This window comes from Tetrao urogallus (genome assembly GCF_951394365.1).
Source record: "Tetrao urogallus genome assembly, chromosome: 6".
Lineage (NCBI taxonomy): Eukaryota > Metazoa > Chordata > Aves > Galliformes > Phasianidae > Tetrao > Tetrao urogallus.
Window position 1 is genome coordinate 4,285,749 of NC_136819.1, and position 19,297 is coordinate 4,305,045.

Here is a 19,297-nt window from a genome sequence, read left to right on the forward strand (position 1 = left end):
GTTGACATCTTATCATAGCTGAGATGGGAAGCTGAGAGCAGAAGCAGTACAGGAAGGAGAGGTGGAAGAAGAGCTGATGGATGGCTTCTGCCATGGACATGGGCAGATCAGTAGCCTCAGGAGACCACTGACAGACAAGGCTGTGCCTCCACTGGTTTCCGGTTTGTACAGTGCTTTACATGGCTGATATTTGCAGAACATAACTGGAGAAAACTTTGCAATTAAGTATCAGTGTGCGTTGCTCCACAAATCATAGGATCGTTAAGATTAGAACAAAACCTCAAAGATCCCCTGGTCTAACCCATCCCCACCATGCCCACTGACCATGTTCCTCAGTGACACATCTCCATATTTCTTGAAACCTTGCAGAAATGGTGTCTCCACCAGGATACTGTTGTCTTTCTTGACTATCTGGACATACTTGTGGCTCATGTTCAGCTGGGTTTTTCCAGTAGCAACAGTAACACGAGAGTTAGATTTGTAAATCCTGTTCAGACTGTCTTAAGATAAAGAACAGTAGAGCCATTGTATTGGCATTGCTTCTCATGTAGATTTTTTGCAAAAAGAAAAATTTCTTTCTGTTTATTTGGCTGAATTCAGAAAAGGGTGTTATTGCTTAGATGAGCAAATGCTCAGGGATGGTATCATTAATGAAGAATGGAAAAGGCCATGTTTGCATTAGTTCAACATAAGTAGGATCAAAAGCAGTGTTTGTTTCACAAAATTATATGAGCAGACCTGTGTTTTTTCTCTCAAGTAAAGTTTTAGATGAAAATAAAAATGAAAAAGTCAGTGAACTTGTAATTCTGTAGGCTAGGGACCTAGTTACCTGGAGAAGTAGAGCTCTGCTCAAACTTTGACTGTTGAACTGAAAATCCAACCATCACTCAGAACAGCGTTCTAGTGATTTAAACCAGAAGCTACACTGTTTCTCCTCAAAGAGTTTATTTCTTTTTGAAGCGTCATTTGCATCATTGCTAACAATGTTATGTTTTTCCCGTGATGCCCCTGGCAGGGTCTAAACAGCACTGAGACTACTTTACTCATCCCCGATCATCAAGTGGTAAGCAGTAAGCAACATTCATGCTTCCTTGCATGAATTCGTGTGACGTCTTCTGTTACCATATGCCAAAAAGTCCCTCACTAAAAAATTTTCCAGTTTCGAGGCAGCCATCCTTCCAAACAAATTGCTTTCTTAGCCTGTTAAAATAGATGTGGCTTTTGAGTCTGTTGGCCTCATGACCACATCATGTGATGGCTTAATTGATGAATTCAAGGTAATTGAAAGGGTTCAAATGGTGAATAAAATGTCAAAATTGAGAAGTTAACTGTTGGTGAAGAAAACTGGAAAGTTTGCTTTTTTGTTATTCTTTTGGGTTGATGGGATATAGGGCATTCTGACTATGGTGTGATTAACTTGGGATCCCTTTTTATCATAACATGAAGGATTCTGAGTCAGCATGATACTTTAACACGTTTTAATTACTACACGTTGGTTGTAATTACCAAATACGTTAGAAAACAATCTCCATTATTTTACAGAGGGGGGAAAAAAAATAAGAAAACTTGTTTAACATAAGTGGAGAAGTACATGCTGAAGTGTATTCAAGTTGCTTGCTTACATGGGGCTCTGGTGTCTTCCATTAACATATATGCTCTGTTAGCATACTTTTTAGTTTTCTTGGTTCTGTTCCTGCTCAATAGTTTCTTTCATCCAGAGAGGGCTTTTTTCTGCACATTCAACTTGTAACGTGAACATCCTGAGTGTCCTAAAAACTGCTCTGAAATGCATGTTTTCAAGCTTTCGTGTGTTTGGAATTGAACACAAGTGTTAGAAAGATGCAGAAATAAAAATAATAACAATAAAAAAGGATGTGGGGCTTCTCTTTGTTTCTTATGATGGCAAAGGTTATAGTTTCTGATGCAACTTTGTACTTTGCGTGAAGCATAACTGGAAATGGGGCTGCAGAGAGTTGTAAATGCACTCTTTGGAAGTGGGTAAGTGCTTCAGTTACCTGGGTTGCTCAAGGGAAGAATATTGAAGTGAACCTCAGTAACAGATGTGACAGTGGCTTTGTTTAGTGTGCATTAACTATGGAGGAGTTTGCTTTTTCCTTTTCCTTGCTCTGTGTATTTGCAATTGTTGTGTAAATGCGTTTACAGGAGCTTTTTGCTTTTCAAAATTACGTTTCATTGAATGGTTACATTTGGCTCAGCAGAACTCCAGTCTGAGCGTTACCTGTAGCTGTCAAGATGTTTTGTTCCATGGAAAGGGAAGTATTCACACATTGTACTCAAATTTGCAGTGATAGTGTTCATTCTGTTTTTAAGCTGTTGGGTTTTTCTTGCTCTTTCACATCTGGAGGTTTTTTTGCACCATGGCTCATTTTTAAACCTCTAATTTTGTCTGCTTTTCTATATTCTGCGTTTCTATATGTTTTTTTCTTTCCTGCAATGGATTGTTAGTGAATAAATAGAATCATAGAATCACTTCGGTTGGAAAAGACCTTAAAGATCGAGTCCAACCATGACCTAACCATCCTACCCTAACTAACAACCCTCCACAAAATCATGTCCCTGAGCACCACATCCAAACGGTTTTTAAACACATTCAGGATGGTGACTCAACCACCTCCCTGGGAAGCCTATTCCAGTGCTTACCAGCCCTTTCTGTAAAAAAGTGTTTCCTGATATTCAACCTAAACTTACCCTGGTGCAACCTGACGACACTTCCCCTTGTCCTGTCACCATTGAGAAGAGACCAACCCCGCTCTCGCTGTAAGCACCTTTCAGGTATTGGAAGAGAGCAATAAGGTCTGCCCTCAGCCTCCTTTTCCCCAGACTGAACAGCCCCAGTTCCTTCAGTCTCTCCTCATAGACCATATTCTCCAAGCCCTTCCCCAGCCTTGTTGCCCTTCTTTGGACCTGCTCCAGCACCTCCATGTCCCTTTTGTACTGAGGTGCCCAAAACTGAACGCAGCACTCGAGGTGAGGCCTCACTAATGCTGAGTACAGGGGCAGGATGACTCCCCTGGTCCTGCTCACCACCCCATTCCTGACAAAAGCCAGGATGCCATTGGCCTTCTTGGCCACCTGGGCACACTGCTGGCTCATATTCAGCCTACTGTCCATCAGTACTGTCCATCAGTAAGTAGATTAATTGCTTTATATTGTAGTCATTCTGGTTTGTTTATGGTGTGTACAATAAAAACTGATTAGTGCATGACTATCTGAATTATGCAATAAGTAAATATTTGTTTTGTAAACTATCTTGCAAGCAAGTAAATGAAATGTTGCATGTTTTTCCTTGTAATCTCAGCAATTTTTCTTACCTAATAATGTAGGACTGAGGTTATGCAGTTCTTAGATGTGCTGATGGGTGCCGTTACTGATGTAATTTAGCATTACTCATTGCTGGGAATTCTTCATTGTAGTATAACTACTGTAGATAATATTGAGATTCTGCATCTTGGATAGGTGCTCAGTACCACTTAATTACTGAAATGACAGCTCTAAACGATCTTTCCACTCTTGAGATACACAAACTAGAAGGCAATGAAGGACACTGACCCCTGGATCTCCAGTCCCAGTGCTGCAGAGTTGGATCTTTGTGACACGTGAAGCTCTGGAGGGAGGAAGAGCTGTATATGGGAGCTGCATTTCTTAGCATGGGCCTCTGAGGAAGCTCAAGTTTTCAGAGTAAAATTCAGACAGAAAAGTATTGCCCTAGGCAGTTCTTCTATTTGTCAAGTCCAGACATAGAGAGGGCTGAAACACTTAGTAGCAAGGTGTGTTTGGAGGAAACTTCATTTTACATAATAGAGAGTTATCCCTTGCAGCGTATAACAACTTGACTTTGTTGTTATGTGAGTGACCAGAAATAGAAATCTGTCTGAATCATGAGAAAATAAACAGGACTGAATCATCTGTGCCTGGTATAATGGCACCTGAAGAATAGACTTGCTTTTCCGCTACTTGTAGTGGAGCATGGAAGAAAAGCTGACTGTATTAAGCAAGGTCGGATGCTTGTTCAGGTGAGTCAGTAAGGCTAAGGAAACATTTACTACAGCCTGTGTCACTCAGCTTCAGCCCAGAGTAGTTTCTCTGAGGCACTTTATTACGGTTCTCAGTGGTCACCAGCACTTCCAGCTGCCTGCTCTCCCCTGCTCTTAGTGGTGACGGTCTTGTTTGCTTTGGACCTGGCAGAGCATATCTGAAGCCCTGTGGGAGAAGGCGGCCAGGCTTTCTCCTGGAGTGCTTGGAGAGCGGTTAGCATGCGAGGAAGTTTGAAGGGAGCTCAGTTTAGAGCACAACTGCCAGCTAGCATTTACACACTTCATCTAAACCTGTTTGGGCAGGAGTCATTGTAATATTTGACAGCTTCACTTTGCATTGAGCTGAGCTTTGTTTGTTTCCGTGCTGACATTTCAGTCTCCCCTGTGAGTCAGGAGCTCTTGCTGCAGGGCTGCACTTCGTCTCATACGGGGTGGCAGTCTGCTTACTGAGATTGCTGGGTGGTTAAAACCAAGGTTGTGCGCTCTAACATCAGGCAGGTGTCTAGGCAAGCTAACAATCACAAGCTCAACTATGATGACTGGTATAGTTAGTATGTGCTGGTTATCTTGTAGTTAGATGAAAAGAAAATTTAGCCAGGTTGTTAGTGTGTTCAGCTCATCTGCCCAGATGCTATGAAATCACTTCACTTTTAGAGAGATGGTGAGGCTGGGAAAATCGAGAAATGACTTCAGAACAATGAGTAGTCCTTGTGAATCTGCTTTATTCATCTTCTGGAAGCACTGGCACATGCTGAGCACTGGCACATTGATTCATGGAGTCATGCAGTGACTTAGATTGGAGTTAGATTGAGCACTGGAGGTCTCCTCCTCAAGGCCAGGCTAACTTCAGATGTGGATCAGGTTACAACTGTAGAATGGCTTGGGTTGGAAAGGACCTTAAAGCCATGTAGCTCCAGCCCCCAGCTGTGGTTGCTGTCTGTGGAGCTGTGGATCCAAAGGATGGAGATGACACAGTTTGGGTAACCTGTTGGACCTGTTTCTGCTTAGCCACTCCCTCAAATCCAGCAGGAATTTTCCTTGTTGAAACTTGTGACTTTCACCATATGCCTCTGAGAGAAGGCTGGTTCCATGTCCTCTATAATTCCTCACTGGGCATCATTTAGTTATCCGAAAGCTTCTGCTTGCAGTCTGTCTGTTGTGCTAGGAAGTTTTAATTTGGTTACTTGTATTATAGGAGAAGCCCATCAAAGACCATCTGCTATGATGAGAGGTATAACTTAATAACCGTGGCTTGTCCATGATGAGTTATTTTGAACACAGTTCTGAGAAGACCTGTGAAGAAGTAAAATATAATCCATAGCGTTGTATGATTGGCAAATATAACCATTGCAAGCCATCACCATTTCAGGCATTTTAGCCCCATAAGTGCACATTTAGGCACAGAACAGCATGAATATGCAAGACCAATCTTGTTCTTCCTGTGACATTCAAATGTAGCACGCTGGGAAGGAATAATTTATGGGTTTTGTGAGTATGCCTGTCGTTATGTGTGATGAATAAATTTATGCACAGGAGACAGCTGAGAAGTGTTCTTCACCACTGATCCAGAAGTGACTGCTGCATCTTCTTAAATTGCTGCTGAGATCTTTAGTGACTGAATGGGATTCCGACACATCATGGAGAATAAGCAAACTTGGATGGCACTGAAAAAAACAGTACTTCGGTTGTGGGGAATGATCTAGTAACTATGTTACACAAAGAATTTTGGATGCTCGTTTGGCAAGAGCTTTTTTGAAGTTGTCATTATATTTGTGTATATGGCTTTTGTTTGCTCATGAGGACAAACTCTGTGAGCATCTCTGCCTTTTTAAATTGGTGGTTGAGATGAGATGGTACTCGAGTGCAGCTTAGGGTTCACTTAACTGTAACATTGAATAATTACAGTACTGTTAATACTGTGTAGATTTCAGTGTGGTTTTGTGTGCTAATCAGGCTAACAGCTGCAAATCATGCAGTTGTTTTATTTTTTTTTAACGAACAGAACTGTAAGAGCTGAGCCAAAGAAAGAATACCATTCCCTTCCTCCTATTGGATTCCATGATTATTGATTCAGGCATCTGAATCTTGCCTGATTGCATGCTATGTTTGTAAGCACCAGTATAGGTGGTGAAGGTGCATAAAGATGTACAGCATGATGGAAACACAGGGATTGCATTTATTTTTCAAACTTGAGCATATTTGAACATAAACACGATTCCTGGAATACATGGACGTTATGCACATAGCCTTTTCAGCTCTGGGATTACATGACTGCTGTTTTCCTTCTGCTTTTCAGCAGATCCAACATAACATGGGTGTAATAGGACCATGCACGCTCCATTCATTACCTACTGCCTGTTTCTGTTTTCATATTGTCATCTTTGCATTACATTCCAGAAAGTCTTCCTACTGTTCTTCTAAACTACACTGAAGTATCCAAATAATGGTAATTAGCGCTCTCAGAGCTGTTTAAAAACCCTAGTTTATTATCAGAATGCCAGGACACTTTTCCCTTTAATAAAAAGCACAGTCATGCTGTTTGTAGATGATCATGCTTTTGCTGATACTTGGAGGCATTTCCTGGCTTTGTTAAGCACTGCTCACTGACACCAAGTGTGGGGTGCTGCTGGAGACATCTCCCTTTGAGACTTAGAGAGGAATGGCACGCTAACTAACTACTTGTTGGTTATTCCAGCAGAGTGGAAGGAGATATAATCTGTTCCTGAAGCGGCGACTCAGGGTAAAACAGTGATGAGTGATATTGCAAGTGCCTTGGGTGGCTGTAGTAATAACATGCTTCACTGTGTGATGTCTTCTGTTAACTGGGAGTGAGGTTCACCATTGCAAATATTTTGTGCTTTTCCAGAGCCTTTTTTCACATGCATCTGTATATGGTTTAAGAAGGAGAGAGATGTGACTCTCTGAGTTACCCTTTTTTGTTCCTGCTGTACTAAAATAAAACTCACTTGGATTCTATATAACTGCATGCCAATTTGTTGATTGTCATTAAATAAAAGTAAACAACCAACTTCCTTAGCATGGAATTAAATTTAGCCCTGTGTTTATCTGCTATAGAGAGCTCTTTGCCGTATGAACCTGGAGTCCTTTAGGCAATTTGTAACCTGAATGGGGATGCAATTGTAAATAATATTACCTAATATTAATTTTCATAATAGAAGGAGGTAATTATCTTTCTTTGCTGAACATTAATTGTTCTAACCTATTACAGAATCACAGAATGGCACGGGTTGGAAGGGACCTCAAGGATCATGAATCTCCAATCCCCTGTCACAGGCAGGGCCATCTACCTTCACATTTAATACCAGACCAGGCTGCTCAGGGCCCCATCCAACCTGGCCAATTAGTACATAAGATCAGTGTTATTGATACAAAATTCATATATGCTGATAAATGAAAACATGAGCCTCAATAGTACAATCAGAGTATCAGTTTCCCTGTTGCATTAATGTGTCTCTTTTTTTCATCTGTTTTTTTCTTCAGGGAAGTAAATATACAATTTTGAAATACAACCACTGTGTCATTTGTGTGCCAGTTTGTACATGATCATTTCTGGGACGTAATTCTCTGTAGTAGCTGGCCTTAGTGACTCTTGTTGCATAGAAAGAGATGTATGGGGTTTCACTTCTTGCTGCCTGCTTCAAGTTCTTGAGCTGTGCCCTCCAATGCTTTGGTGCAGAGTGGTGTTCCTAACTGCAGAAAATCTTATACTGCAGAATAATGCTTGTCTTGATCACTTGTGACACATTCTAAAAAGTGTGTAAGAAATGAAAGCATTGTTCACAGGCATTGCTACACTAGCATGCATTGCGTTTACTCTTTGTATACCAGCTATTTACATGTGATGTTTGTGGTTATAGTCAGTTAATGTGAAAATGATTGCAACTGCACAGAGGCCTTGTTAAAAATTGCCTTCAGCTATGAAAAAACTGAAAAACTGAGGCAACTTTAAGAAAACTGCTCTGCCTTTTGTTATTTTAGAGCAATAGCAGTACTTGACTCTTAATCATGTGCCCATATCTTCCGCAGATCGATAAAAGACATGAAAGCAAAGATTCAATATTCTTCAGGGATGGTGTCAGGAGGATTGATTTTGTTCTCTCCTATGTGGATGATCTTAATAAAGAATGGGAAAAGAAGTTGGTAAGTTTGCTTTTTTGAGGTCTCATCAATTATCTATTGTAATCTAAATATCAATTGCTAAGCCTTTCAAATCACTGCACTCAACTGGAACTGAACTTTGTAAAAACATCTCTTAAATGTGTAAAACGCCATTCTGTGTACAGAAATTTGTGTAGTGTGCTGTTGTGTGTTTGGAACCAATTTCATTGGATTTTCGGGACTTCATTTTCTGAATTGATCTCTTAGTTGTTTGGGTCGTTCAATATATTATACAGTCAGTTTAATGCCAAATGATTTTGCTTTCTTTTAATAATCTTAGAAGTAGATGAGGCCTTAGTGAGCCTACATCTGTATAGTGTTAATGGAGGAACTTTCTTCTAAGTAAGATGTTATCCAGGTTACTTGTAGCAATAACATATATTCTTTTGTGCAAATGGGCAGCGTTTTGATTTTTCATCCTTATCTTCCTTTAGCAGAAAGAGAGCTAGATTAGAATCCATCCAATTCTTCTTTTAAGACTTATTTAGGACTCTTTTGTTACTGAATAAGCACAGCATCTCTCTGAGCTTTTGCTTGGATTTTATTTGCTCTACATATGTTCCAGTAAAATACTTAATGTGACTTTGATAAGGAACCTCCTATGGAACAAAGTACACTACAGCTGGAACAAGCAAGCAAGGGCTCCCTCTAAAATGTCAATTGGTGATCATCCTTGGGTTTCCCAGCAAGATCTAGTTGCCTGAATGGCAATATTTCCTGTGGCAACATAGATTCTTACAAGGGCATGCTTTATCAAACCCACCTTGCTTATTTGTCAGGCCATAATCCTGGCTAGATTCCTTTTTCTACCATAAAGTAAAATGCATGTTAAAAAGAGGGAAGAGAATACCAGTCAATGTAGAGAGTGGAAATATATATTGATGCAAAATAAGTGAAAGCAACTCTTAAAATAAACCTTTTCCATTAATCATATTCAAATAGCACGAGGGAAGAAATGGGGAGTATTTAGGCAATACCTAACGCTGGAAGGAAGATGAGCCAGTTGCTCAGTCTAATTACTCATTTTTGTTGTTGCAGCATTTTCTTTCTTATTGCTCATTAGTGGGTGGCAGGAGTCTTAGCCAGTGTGTCATTATTTACTGAAGGAAAAAAAGACCACATGAAAACTAGCGGCTAATATTATAGTTCCTTTTTGAGGTAGAGATGCATTTGATAGGAAGAAGCCTCTGTCTTACGAAATTGCAGAACCTACATCAAGTTTTGTGGGATTTAATTCTCTATGTTTCTTACCACAAGTGTTGGCAACTCCTTGAAAGGAAGCCTGTGGTTGTGTCTGTGCAGGTCAGCTCTGCAGGTGCCACTGGTAGGGCACCTTTCACATGGTCCTTGAGAATCTGCAGAGAAAACAAAATGTACCCTGTATTTATGTCCAGCAAAGACCTTTGTACAATGAACATGCCTTAAATGAATGGAGGCTTTTGTGCTCAGGAGTACTGTGCTGTTGTTGTTTAAATATTGATGTAGTGCAGGTTGTGGAATTTGTTTGAGATCCTGTGCTGGCAATGGCACATTTTCTGTTACTGCAGCACAGTGATGCATCAAATTGTAACAGCTAAGAATGCAAGTGTTCATCAGAAGAGAAAAACAGTCTGACAAAGGGTTCTGTTTCCTTGTCTGAAGGAAACAGCTTTATTCTGCGTTTCTAAGAAGGGGGTGAATAACTCCTTTGTGTGTTTTAACATGTCCCTGATACAGATGCATGAGACCAGCTGTTCGTTCCAGAAACTGACCAGCTTGAAGTCTATTTTGTATTTGCCTTCCATAGTCTACATGAATAAATCCTAACCACAAGATCGCTGTATAAAAAAATTATGATGATATTTTGGTGAGACAGCAGCTTTCTTTCTCCTTAAAGAGCAGAGAATCAGAAGTATTTTATTGATACATCAAAATGTATGAGAATATGGAAAAAATAACATTCCAAAAACATATCTAACAAATGATTCACATAGGACCAAGGCATGATGGTTATTTGTAAGGTTGATGCTCCCTGCCTGCCAGAAAGGGAAAAGTGAAGAGAGTGAGGGAGGTGAGGGTTTGATTAAGAAATATGTTGGAAAACTTAATGGCTTTATTCTTCTGTCATCAAGGAACGGATCTGTAATAGATTTTTCTATCCATCCTGGGCAACTAAAGATGCAGTGCTGCATCTGCATTGGGTATTTTAGTGCTATTGGACTTTGGCTCTTGCCTTGTTAATCTTCTCAGGGCAGTTTGTTGAGCTCAGATACGTAGAAGGTAAGGCTACCCTCCCCGAGCCCATCGGCTAGCCACAGCAGAGCTTGGAAAGGTGAGTGCTAGGTTGCTCTATACCCTATATGGGCCATAGTTGTCTCAGAAAATGGAGTTTCTGTCTTACTGCTGCTCCTGAGAGGTTTAAGAAATGTGCTTAAGCCAAATGTGAGGAAGGGGATTGGCCTGCCATCACTGTCTGTCCCACAGGGCTTTTTGTATCCCACTGGAATAGCAGGGCAGGGTCTGAAGTGGAACTCCAAATGTGTGCCCCAAAAGTGTAGCTTTTTATGGTTAAGGTAGTGAATATAAGATTGTTATACATATATATTAAAACACAAAAGAAAATGGCACTGGGACAGGGGTGCTTTTGTCCAGTTTAAGCCTTTGCTAACAATAAGAGGAAATAGAGTGTTTGGATAGAAAGGAGGGGAAATTTTTTTTTTGTTTGTTTATTTTTCCAGCAGATTGATTTCCTTTGAAAGATGGCTGTGTCAGGTGGCTGGGAACTACATTCACAAGTGTTTCAGGGAAGGTGGCACATGAGAAGAGAGCAAGGTGGTAAAACTTCTACTAGGGCATTTCAATTTATCCTGCTATGTCTATAGTAAGAGAAGCAAAGTCAGACAGGGTTTTTGTGTCCTTTGGCTCTGCCAGTGATTAAGCTGCACAGGTTAAAGAGCTGGCTGAGAGCATCTCTGTTGGCAGAAGCCTGAGCTGGCTTGGATGTTGGATCTCCTCTAGGGTTTGCCAAGGAAAGAACACAGGCAGTGTGCTTTGTTGGGGGAAAATGGCATCCAGAACAGCACATCTCTTTGGATATGAAGCTCACCTATTTGCTAGGTTATCTAGTGTCTAATTTAATGATCAAATATATTTGGCAAAATGAGATATTAGAAATAAGGTAGAGCTTTGCTAGTAACATAGTTAAAGTATCAATGCATTTTAGCATAGATCTGAGAGCTGTTCCTCAGTTTGCATTCACTGATCCAAGTACTTTATGCAAACTCAAATGTAAATAGGGCAGCCTGCTCCTCACATACACAGTAACAGGGAATTGGCTGTAAACTACGCTGGCTTTTTATTTCCTTCATGATGTGTGTGTTTAAAAAACATCATGTAAGACTGTGGTAGAGAACACATGACACATCATTGCAAGTTTTAGCAAGAAATCAACTGGTTGTCCATCTGCTGCTTTCTAATGAGGCCAGGGCTCAGTATTTAGTATAGCTTGCGGTTATTCTGGCACTTCTTCAGCAAATTTTATGCAATTAAAGGGAAATTAATTCAGTCTCTCAATAGGAGCAAAAACTGCTCCTGCGGAGAAAGAGGGGAGGAAAACGTTCTTGCCTGAAGACACTGCCTACAATTACTGGCAGAAGTGCAGGGCTCAAGCAGGATATCTCCATGCCTGTTGCATACTGCCACAGGCACAGTTACTTATCTCTGCCTGAAGTCCATGTTGACTTGACACAGGTAAAGCACATTTGCGCTCCCACATGATCATTTTGTAGCCTTATCTACCTGTCCAGCTAAGCTGTTTATGAAACACATTGAATTGTCTGCAATTGGTACCTGAACGTTTGCATCAGGTAGGGTTATTAAACTGGAGACACTGTAAACGTTAACAGATAACATTAACCCCAAACTGAATGCTTCCAAAATTTTTCTTATTATCTAGTTTTTCCATTCTACTAGAAATACTGCTGGATCTTAATGATAACACTTGCACCAACTCAGAAATGCTCAAGACTTGGCTTGCTTGTCCACTTAACAGGATCACGCAGCATACAAACCTGTTTCTAACCAGTGGGTTAGGAGCAATTGTGAGTTGGCCAGCAAATAAAATGTGTTTATTTCTCTTCAGGAAAGAAGAAAAGAATTTGAGAGCAATCTGCAGAAGGCTGGTTTGGAACTGGAAACAGAAGACAAGAAGGTAGGAAAAGAACAAAAAGCAGCTTGAAAGAAACTAGTACTAAACAAATAGACCTGCAGATAAGTACTTAGCATATAGCACTTTGTTGCCTTGTAAGAAAAATTACAAAAAGCTCTAGCAGATTTCAGTGGAGCGTGACTGAGCTAAGTCTAGCTATATTTGTCTAGTGAAATTATTTTTCCAGGCATGTTCCTAAGGACTGTGCAAAGAAAGCCATTATGTTTCAGGAGGAAGTGACTGTTTTTGAATTCAAAACAAAAAGAAATCGGTTCCAAAGTAGCTTAAACCTGTGTGTAGGGTATGGTCACAGCTAGATGTTATCTCACCAGTTAGCAACATATCTGGGAGACAGTGAATAGATTAACATCTGCTCACTGGATGTGGCAGTTCCCATAAGGACAAACCCTGGTGTAACAACTTCAGGATGTTTGATCTGTGTTACTGTTTGGGTTTTAAGTGGAGAGCAGAAGATGCTGCTTTTACATTCAGTATGTTTTTAGATTTTTCTTTCTTCCAGAGATTGAGTGAGGCAAAATAAACTGTGATGAAGTCCAGGCTATACAGCGTTAGATGGAGATTCGTGGAGCAATATGTTACATTATCTGCTGTCTACTTTCTTCTGTGTGCATATATGTGACATGCTACGATGACACACATAGGGTGATGCCTCAAAATAAGATTATTCCTTATCATAGCTGCAGGGCTGTAATGGATGTTGCAGCTCTTGATAGTGTTGATCTGCTTTGCTGTATAAGAACTGCTCCTCCAGGAAAGAAATCGCCCTGAGAACCTGCAGGGCAGCTGGGCTGCCAAGTGGCAGTGCTGCACAGTGAACCCTCACATTTCCAATGCCCTCAGCATGCAGTGAGCGTGCTTAGGCCTTGCAGTGCAAGGTGAATGTAGTCTGAAAAGCATTTAGTGATGTAAATATTACCTGCATTAACCGTCAGCCATTCACATAACCTATTCAATGTTTAAAATTTAAAGTCTGAAAAAAAGAGAAGCTTTCAAAACTGTAAAAAGAAATAAGCAGCATCTAACAACTATACTGATAAATCTTGCAGTAAAACACAGTAATTCTGATGTCAGCTTTAACTTCTGTGGGACAGGAATCTGAAGATGGCAAAATTTACTTTGTGAAGATCCATGCCCCGTGGGAGGTTCTGATCACATATGCAGAAGTGCTGAACATTAAAGTTCCCATCAAGGAAAATGACATTCCCTCAATGGTGGAGAACCCCCTGGACTGCATGCTTACACCATTCAGGCTGCCTGAGAAGGTGATGCACCCAGAGCCAGATTATTTCACTGCACCGTTCAGCAAGGACAAGCAGGAGCTGTACCTCATTAATGATGAAAGCACTTTCTTCTCGCCGTCCATGAGAAACAGAATAGTACGTATGTGGCTTCTGTCCACTTTCATTTACACTTTGATTTACACTGACTGTAGGAATATATGTTCAGGGAAGGAGAATGTAAGCTGTTGTGCCTGTGGGTAAATATGAGGAAGCCTAGATGTCTGCACAGTTTTCTCAGAACGCTGAATTAATGTGTTTAAAAGTGGCTCTTCTGCACTTCTGTAGAGCAGGTCATGCAGAGAAGGACCTTCTGAAGAACAGCTTTTTCCTTCACATATTAGTCTTGCAGATTACACACAGTGCACAGCCATTACAGTTCTGTTAAATGGCCTCAAAGCAGGAAAGGACTGAAATTCATGTGTTTGAATCTCAGGTTAATTACATACTTACACGATGTCCGTATGGAACAGAAGAAGGGAAGAAGAAGTTTGGGATTAAAAGACTGCTGAATAATGGCACCTATTCAGCTGCTTACCCTCTTCACGATGTAAGTATTCTAGCATTCCACTCTCTTGAGTATTTATCAATGTTTTTTATCTTTCACCTACTCTGACATTGCAGTTTACAGCAGAAATGAAAATGTGCTCAAATCCCTTCAGTTTGTCCTGGTAGTTGATTCTGTTTTGCAGTACACAAGAAATATCTGCCAGTCTTACTGCTGGGCTTTTATGTTCTGAGAGGTTTCTTCCCACTGATGAGTTTCTAGGGTCTACTTTAAAAAGTCAGTCCCGTAATTTCTAGGAAATTTATTCCATAGTGTATTCCTATAATGTTTATGATACAGATTATGTGGTAATATGTTAGAAAGATAAATTTAAATTTATAGGGAGAGAGTGTGGCTGATGTGACTCTAGGCTGTACTACTGCCAGAAAGTACCTCCTACTGTTGGAAGCACCAAAACACAGTAAGGAGCAGTACTATGAAAATCTTTTCCATACATGATGAACATTACTAGAGTAAATTAGTGCCAGAATTTCATTTTGTGTGTCTTTTCATTCAATTTCAAAAAACCACAGCACTGAGTACATGCTAATGCAATGACAAGGGCCAGAACACAGCTCTGACTTACATTCTCTGTACAGCTCTCAATGAAATGCTTTCAGCTGTGGAATATGTAATGAAGGACTGCTTCTGAGCTATAGAGGAAAGGATTTAAATTTCCATTATTTTTCCTGAATCGGGAGTGAAATGGTGTTTTTTCTGTTTCTGGGAACTTCTGCAGCTGCATACACTGCACTAGTGTAAAAACCATTTGCTGCAGTAACCTACTGAAGCAAATGAGTATCATAGTACATGTGCTGTACTAGTGCAGCTCTGGTGTAACATAGCATGAAGTCTCCCCATACAGTACAGAATCACAGAATCACAGAATGGCCAGGGTTGGAAGGGACCTCAAGGATCATGAATCTCCAACCCTCCTGCCACATGCAGGGCCACCAGAACAGGTTGTTTTAATGTCTGTGATGTTTACTGCAAATGCAGATTATCTCAGAACATGCATATATGAAGAAGTTTCTTCTTAAAGTGCTGAAGGAGAGCGTGGTTGAGTGAATTGCAAATTATTTTAATTGCCTGTTAAGACATGTACGTTATTAATGCTCACTTCTTTCAATTTAGTGTTTGAATCTGTCGATGAGCTGTTTTGCCTTTCCTCTGATTTGCTCACAGTGCCAGTACTGGAAAAAGGCAAGTGATCCAAACTGTGACAATGAGAGATACACACTGTACATGGAGTGGGCCCGTTTCTTGCGGTTCTATAAAGAGCAGCCTTTGGATCTCATCAGGTAAAATATTGTCTCCTTTGTATTACAGTGAAAGCCAATTTGAATATAATAAGCTTACAGATTTGAATTTTTTCTTGCTGGGAAATTTTTATTTGGTGAAGACCTGGTGAGAATCAGGCACATAAGAGGGCACTGAGTACTTGGAGGAAGTAGTGTGTGTTTTAACTAGCAACTGGGAAAATGCTGTTCTGCAAGTAAAGCCTTATCCAGGCTAGCCAGCACTCCTGGAATTGATAGATGTGAAGGCATATAAGGGAATATTTTTCATTTTATAATAAATATCTGCCACAATTTTTAAAGAATGATTTGAAATTTTCAAATTTCAATGTAGACTTGAAAAAATGTTGATGAAATCATTTTCTGAAGCTTGAGTCATACTCAGTGTTAAACATGATGTTAAGCTAACCTTACCCAACATTTCTTTGATTCGTCTCATATCAGCTTAGTAGCGACCGCATCACTGAATTCATGCAGCTGCCCTTCTGCCATACAACCAGGTCTATTTCTGTGATAAACTGCCTTTACATTCTAACTGTGTGATCAGAACTGTTGTGCCCATTTCTATGACTCCATGGAGAATGAAAAAGTGCATCTTCATTTACGTTATCCTCTTGGGAAAATGATTGAAGCTGGCGCTCTGGTGGAGGATGTGGGAGTGGGGAAGGGGGGTGAAAAGAAGCAATGTGTATTATTCATTCAAATTGTTTGATTTGGTTTTTTTTGTTTGTTTGTTCTGTACACAGGAAGTACTATGGTGAAAAGATTGGAATCTATTTTGCCTGGCTAGGATTTTACACTGAGATGTTATTCCTTGCTGCAGTTGTTGGTGTAATCTGTTTTCTTTATGGCTTGTTTACAATGGATGAAAATATGAGCAGGTGAGTGTAATGTTAAAAATCTCCTGAGCTTGAAATGGTGAAAGCTAAGTAAAGCAAAAACATTGTTCATGTAGAAAGATGGGTAATGAGCTTTTAAACTCAGCAAATAATTTTGTTTTTCACCTATCTGCATTGACCTAAATGGTGGTCATTTACAGTCAGAACATTCAGAAGAAAACTGACTATTCTAACTATTAGAATCATAGAATCATAGAATGGCTTGGGTTGAAATGATCATCTAGTTTCAACTCCCCTGCTATGTGCGGTGTCAGCATCCACTAGACCAGGCTGCCCAGAGCCTGTGCAGCCTGTGGCCTTGAATGCATCCAGGGGTGGGGGCATCCACAACCTCCTTGGGCAACCTGCTCCAGTGTGTCACCACCCTCTGTGTGAAAAGATGCCTTTGAGATGCTCAGCAAAAGGTACAGGTCTCTACTGCACTGGGATCAGACAGCAGCTCCTGCAGTCCAGCAGAAAGCACTCCAAAACCTAAGCAAAAGCAAGCCCTTCTGCCTCTGCTAAAGGCTGGAAATATGAAACTCAACTTGTAGTTGAAAAGCAGTATTTTATTGCCATTTGGCAACAGCTTCTAATATCAGAGTACCTACAGTACATAAGGTCTAAAGAATACTACTGACATATCTTAAAATTGTTTCTTTCAAGTGCATATCATTGCATTATGCTTTTATATTTTAATCTGACTCATGGAGTATGTATTGACCATTTTATGTAGGTCATCAATTTTGCTGACTGCTGGAAGCACGAGTGCAGTACAGGTCAGCAATGTTCTGCCATCAGAGATGACTTGATTATGGCAGAAGCCAGAGTCTTCTTCTTTTTAAATAAACTTATTGGTTTCTTCAAGGACCCCAAGATTTACTGTATTTAAGGATTTTGGGTGGGGCAGAAAAGAGGGGTGAGCTTTAGGTTTTTCTAAGGAGTCTTTGATAAAACGTTAAGTGTAAACTGCAAAAGGTAGCAAATTAGAACTCAGGAGCTAGCTTTTTGCTTACATTTATCTCTGCACAGAATACAGTTGCTCTCATCTGTTCTATTCTGTCACTGTGAGATTTGCACTAGTTACATTCAGAATTCACTGGGGAATAGTGCTGTGTATGTTCAATTTTCTCTGGACAGGAGAGGTATACACTGGATTATAAAATTCACTCACTAGCTTGTTAAATTCAAGTAGTAAATCATATTGTAAATGGTGATCTGAATTAACACTTTCTTTTGGAGAAGGTGTTGTGGGCATCTTACTAACCTGATGTGAAATAATGTGGTTTGTATCTCACATAAGAGCAGTGCAGTACAGCTCTTTTCAGACTTCTGTTTCATTACTGGAAAAAAATAGAATGCCCAAGCCAGGGGATTAGCTAGTGAGCCTCCTTGTAACAGCTTCTTTTTCTTTGCTTGCCCTTGGCTTCTCTGTTAAGGTGCAGATGTTGAGCTTCAACATCAACAAAAGAAGCTTCAACATCTTTGCTTTTGAGGAAATACATTTCATATAGCAGCTCTTAAAATGCTGTAAAAACATATACTATATAACATTTCTGTTCTCAGCAAAGAGATCTGTGATCCTGCAATTGGAGGAGAGATCATCATGTGTCCTCTTTGTGACCGAGAGTGTGAGTACTGGAGACTGAACACCACCTGTGAGTCCTCAGAGGTCTGTACCTGCTTCTTCAGCCCTTTCTCATGTTTATTCACACTGAAAACTGGTTTGTTGCTGAATGTTTCCTCTGTATTCTGTCGCAGTATTCCCATTTGTTTGACAACGTGGCAACTCTTTTTTTTGCCATTTTCATGGGCATATGGGGTGAGTACATTTGCTAATAAGTTTTAAGTAAAGCAGTAGAGAAATCTTGACCAAACTGTTGAGAGAGGTGTGAAGAAGGAGGATGGATGGCTTTAATATCCTGCCTCCAGTGCAGAAGTGATTATTAGCAGCACTGTTAGGATGAAAATCACTTAGATTCTGTTCCAATGAAGTTTATAGGTTACAGTGCATTTTCAGCATTGTTAGGATGAAAATCACTTGGATTCTGTTGCAGTGAAGCTTATAGATTACAGTGGGTTTCGATGATGTGGAAACAGATGAATTTTCTGAGACTGCCTGTAATTATGGGCTCACACTAACTGAAACTGGCTCAGACTTTAAAATTAGATCATTTTGCACATAAGTTCTTTTCCGTTCATCCGTCCTTATAGATGCAGGATACCAAGATTGTTATTTCTCATTCCCTAAATACCATGTCTGCTGGATGGAACACTATATGAGATACAACTAAGTCTTCATTTTGGTTACAAGTCTTCCATTAACAGACACAGATCTGTGTGCTAATGTATTTGTTATCGAAGGATCTAGCAAGTCACCTTTTCAGAGATTTCTCAGAAAAATAATTTTGAATAAGATGATTTTGTATCGCTGTTTCCCTAAACTTGCTGTGGTTATAAGCTCTAGCCTTTGAGTGACATAGATTACTCATTCAGGAAATACCAAGAGAAGACTTTGGAACTGCAAAAGATAAGGTTTCCTGTTGGCTGTATAAGCTACGGAATCTCCACCTCAAATAAGAGCAATCAGATGGCCAAAGGTTTACATTTTAAATTAGTTTACAGAAGGCTTTTAAAACATTATATGATAATGTAACTTTTATAGCTGTTTACATATCAAACAAGTTCTTTCTAATATCTATATATATAATGTTATTAAACAACAAACTTAAAGCCAAGCTCCCTTTTGACCATACAAAGCATTGAACGTCCCCTATTTCTGGAATGACCATCATGTCAAATAGCCATCCAAAAGCAACAAAAATCCTTGAATGTAATATTTGAAAACAGCTCTGC

At 40.0% G+C, this 19,297-nt stretch overlaps 1 protein-coding gene across 1 annotated transcript in view; it reads left to right on the forward strand.

Annotated features, from left to right (window-relative positions):
* The window catches only part of ANO5 (anoctamin 5), a gene marked incomplete at both ends in the record, with an annotated part of 46,791 nt that overhangs the window by 15,111 nt on the left and 12,383 nt on the right, over positions 1 to 19,297 (forward strand). The window contains 10 exons of the mRNA XM_079537215.1: positions 1,016 to 1,063; positions 6,754 to 6,795; positions 8,103 to 8,216; positions 12,355 to 12,423; positions 13,533 to 13,817; positions 14,155 to 14,268; positions 15,400 to 15,566; positions 16,310 to 16,444; positions 18,008 to 18,113; positions 18,203 to 18,263. Of these exons, the coding sequence (XP_079393341.1) occupies positions 1,016 to 1,063; positions 6,754 to 6,795; positions 8,103 to 8,216; positions 12,355 to 12,423; positions 13,533 to 13,817; positions 14,155 to 14,268; positions 15,400 to 15,566; positions 16,310 to 16,444; positions 18,008 to 18,113; positions 18,203 to 18,263 (1,141 nt within the window). The remainder of the gene's footprint in view (positions 1 to 1,015; positions 1,064 to 6,753; positions 6,796 to 8,102; positions 8,217 to 12,354; positions 12,424 to 13,532; positions 13,818 to 14,154; positions 14,269 to 15,399; positions 15,567 to 16,309; positions 16,445 to 18,007; positions 18,114 to 18,202; positions 18,264 to 19,297) is intronic.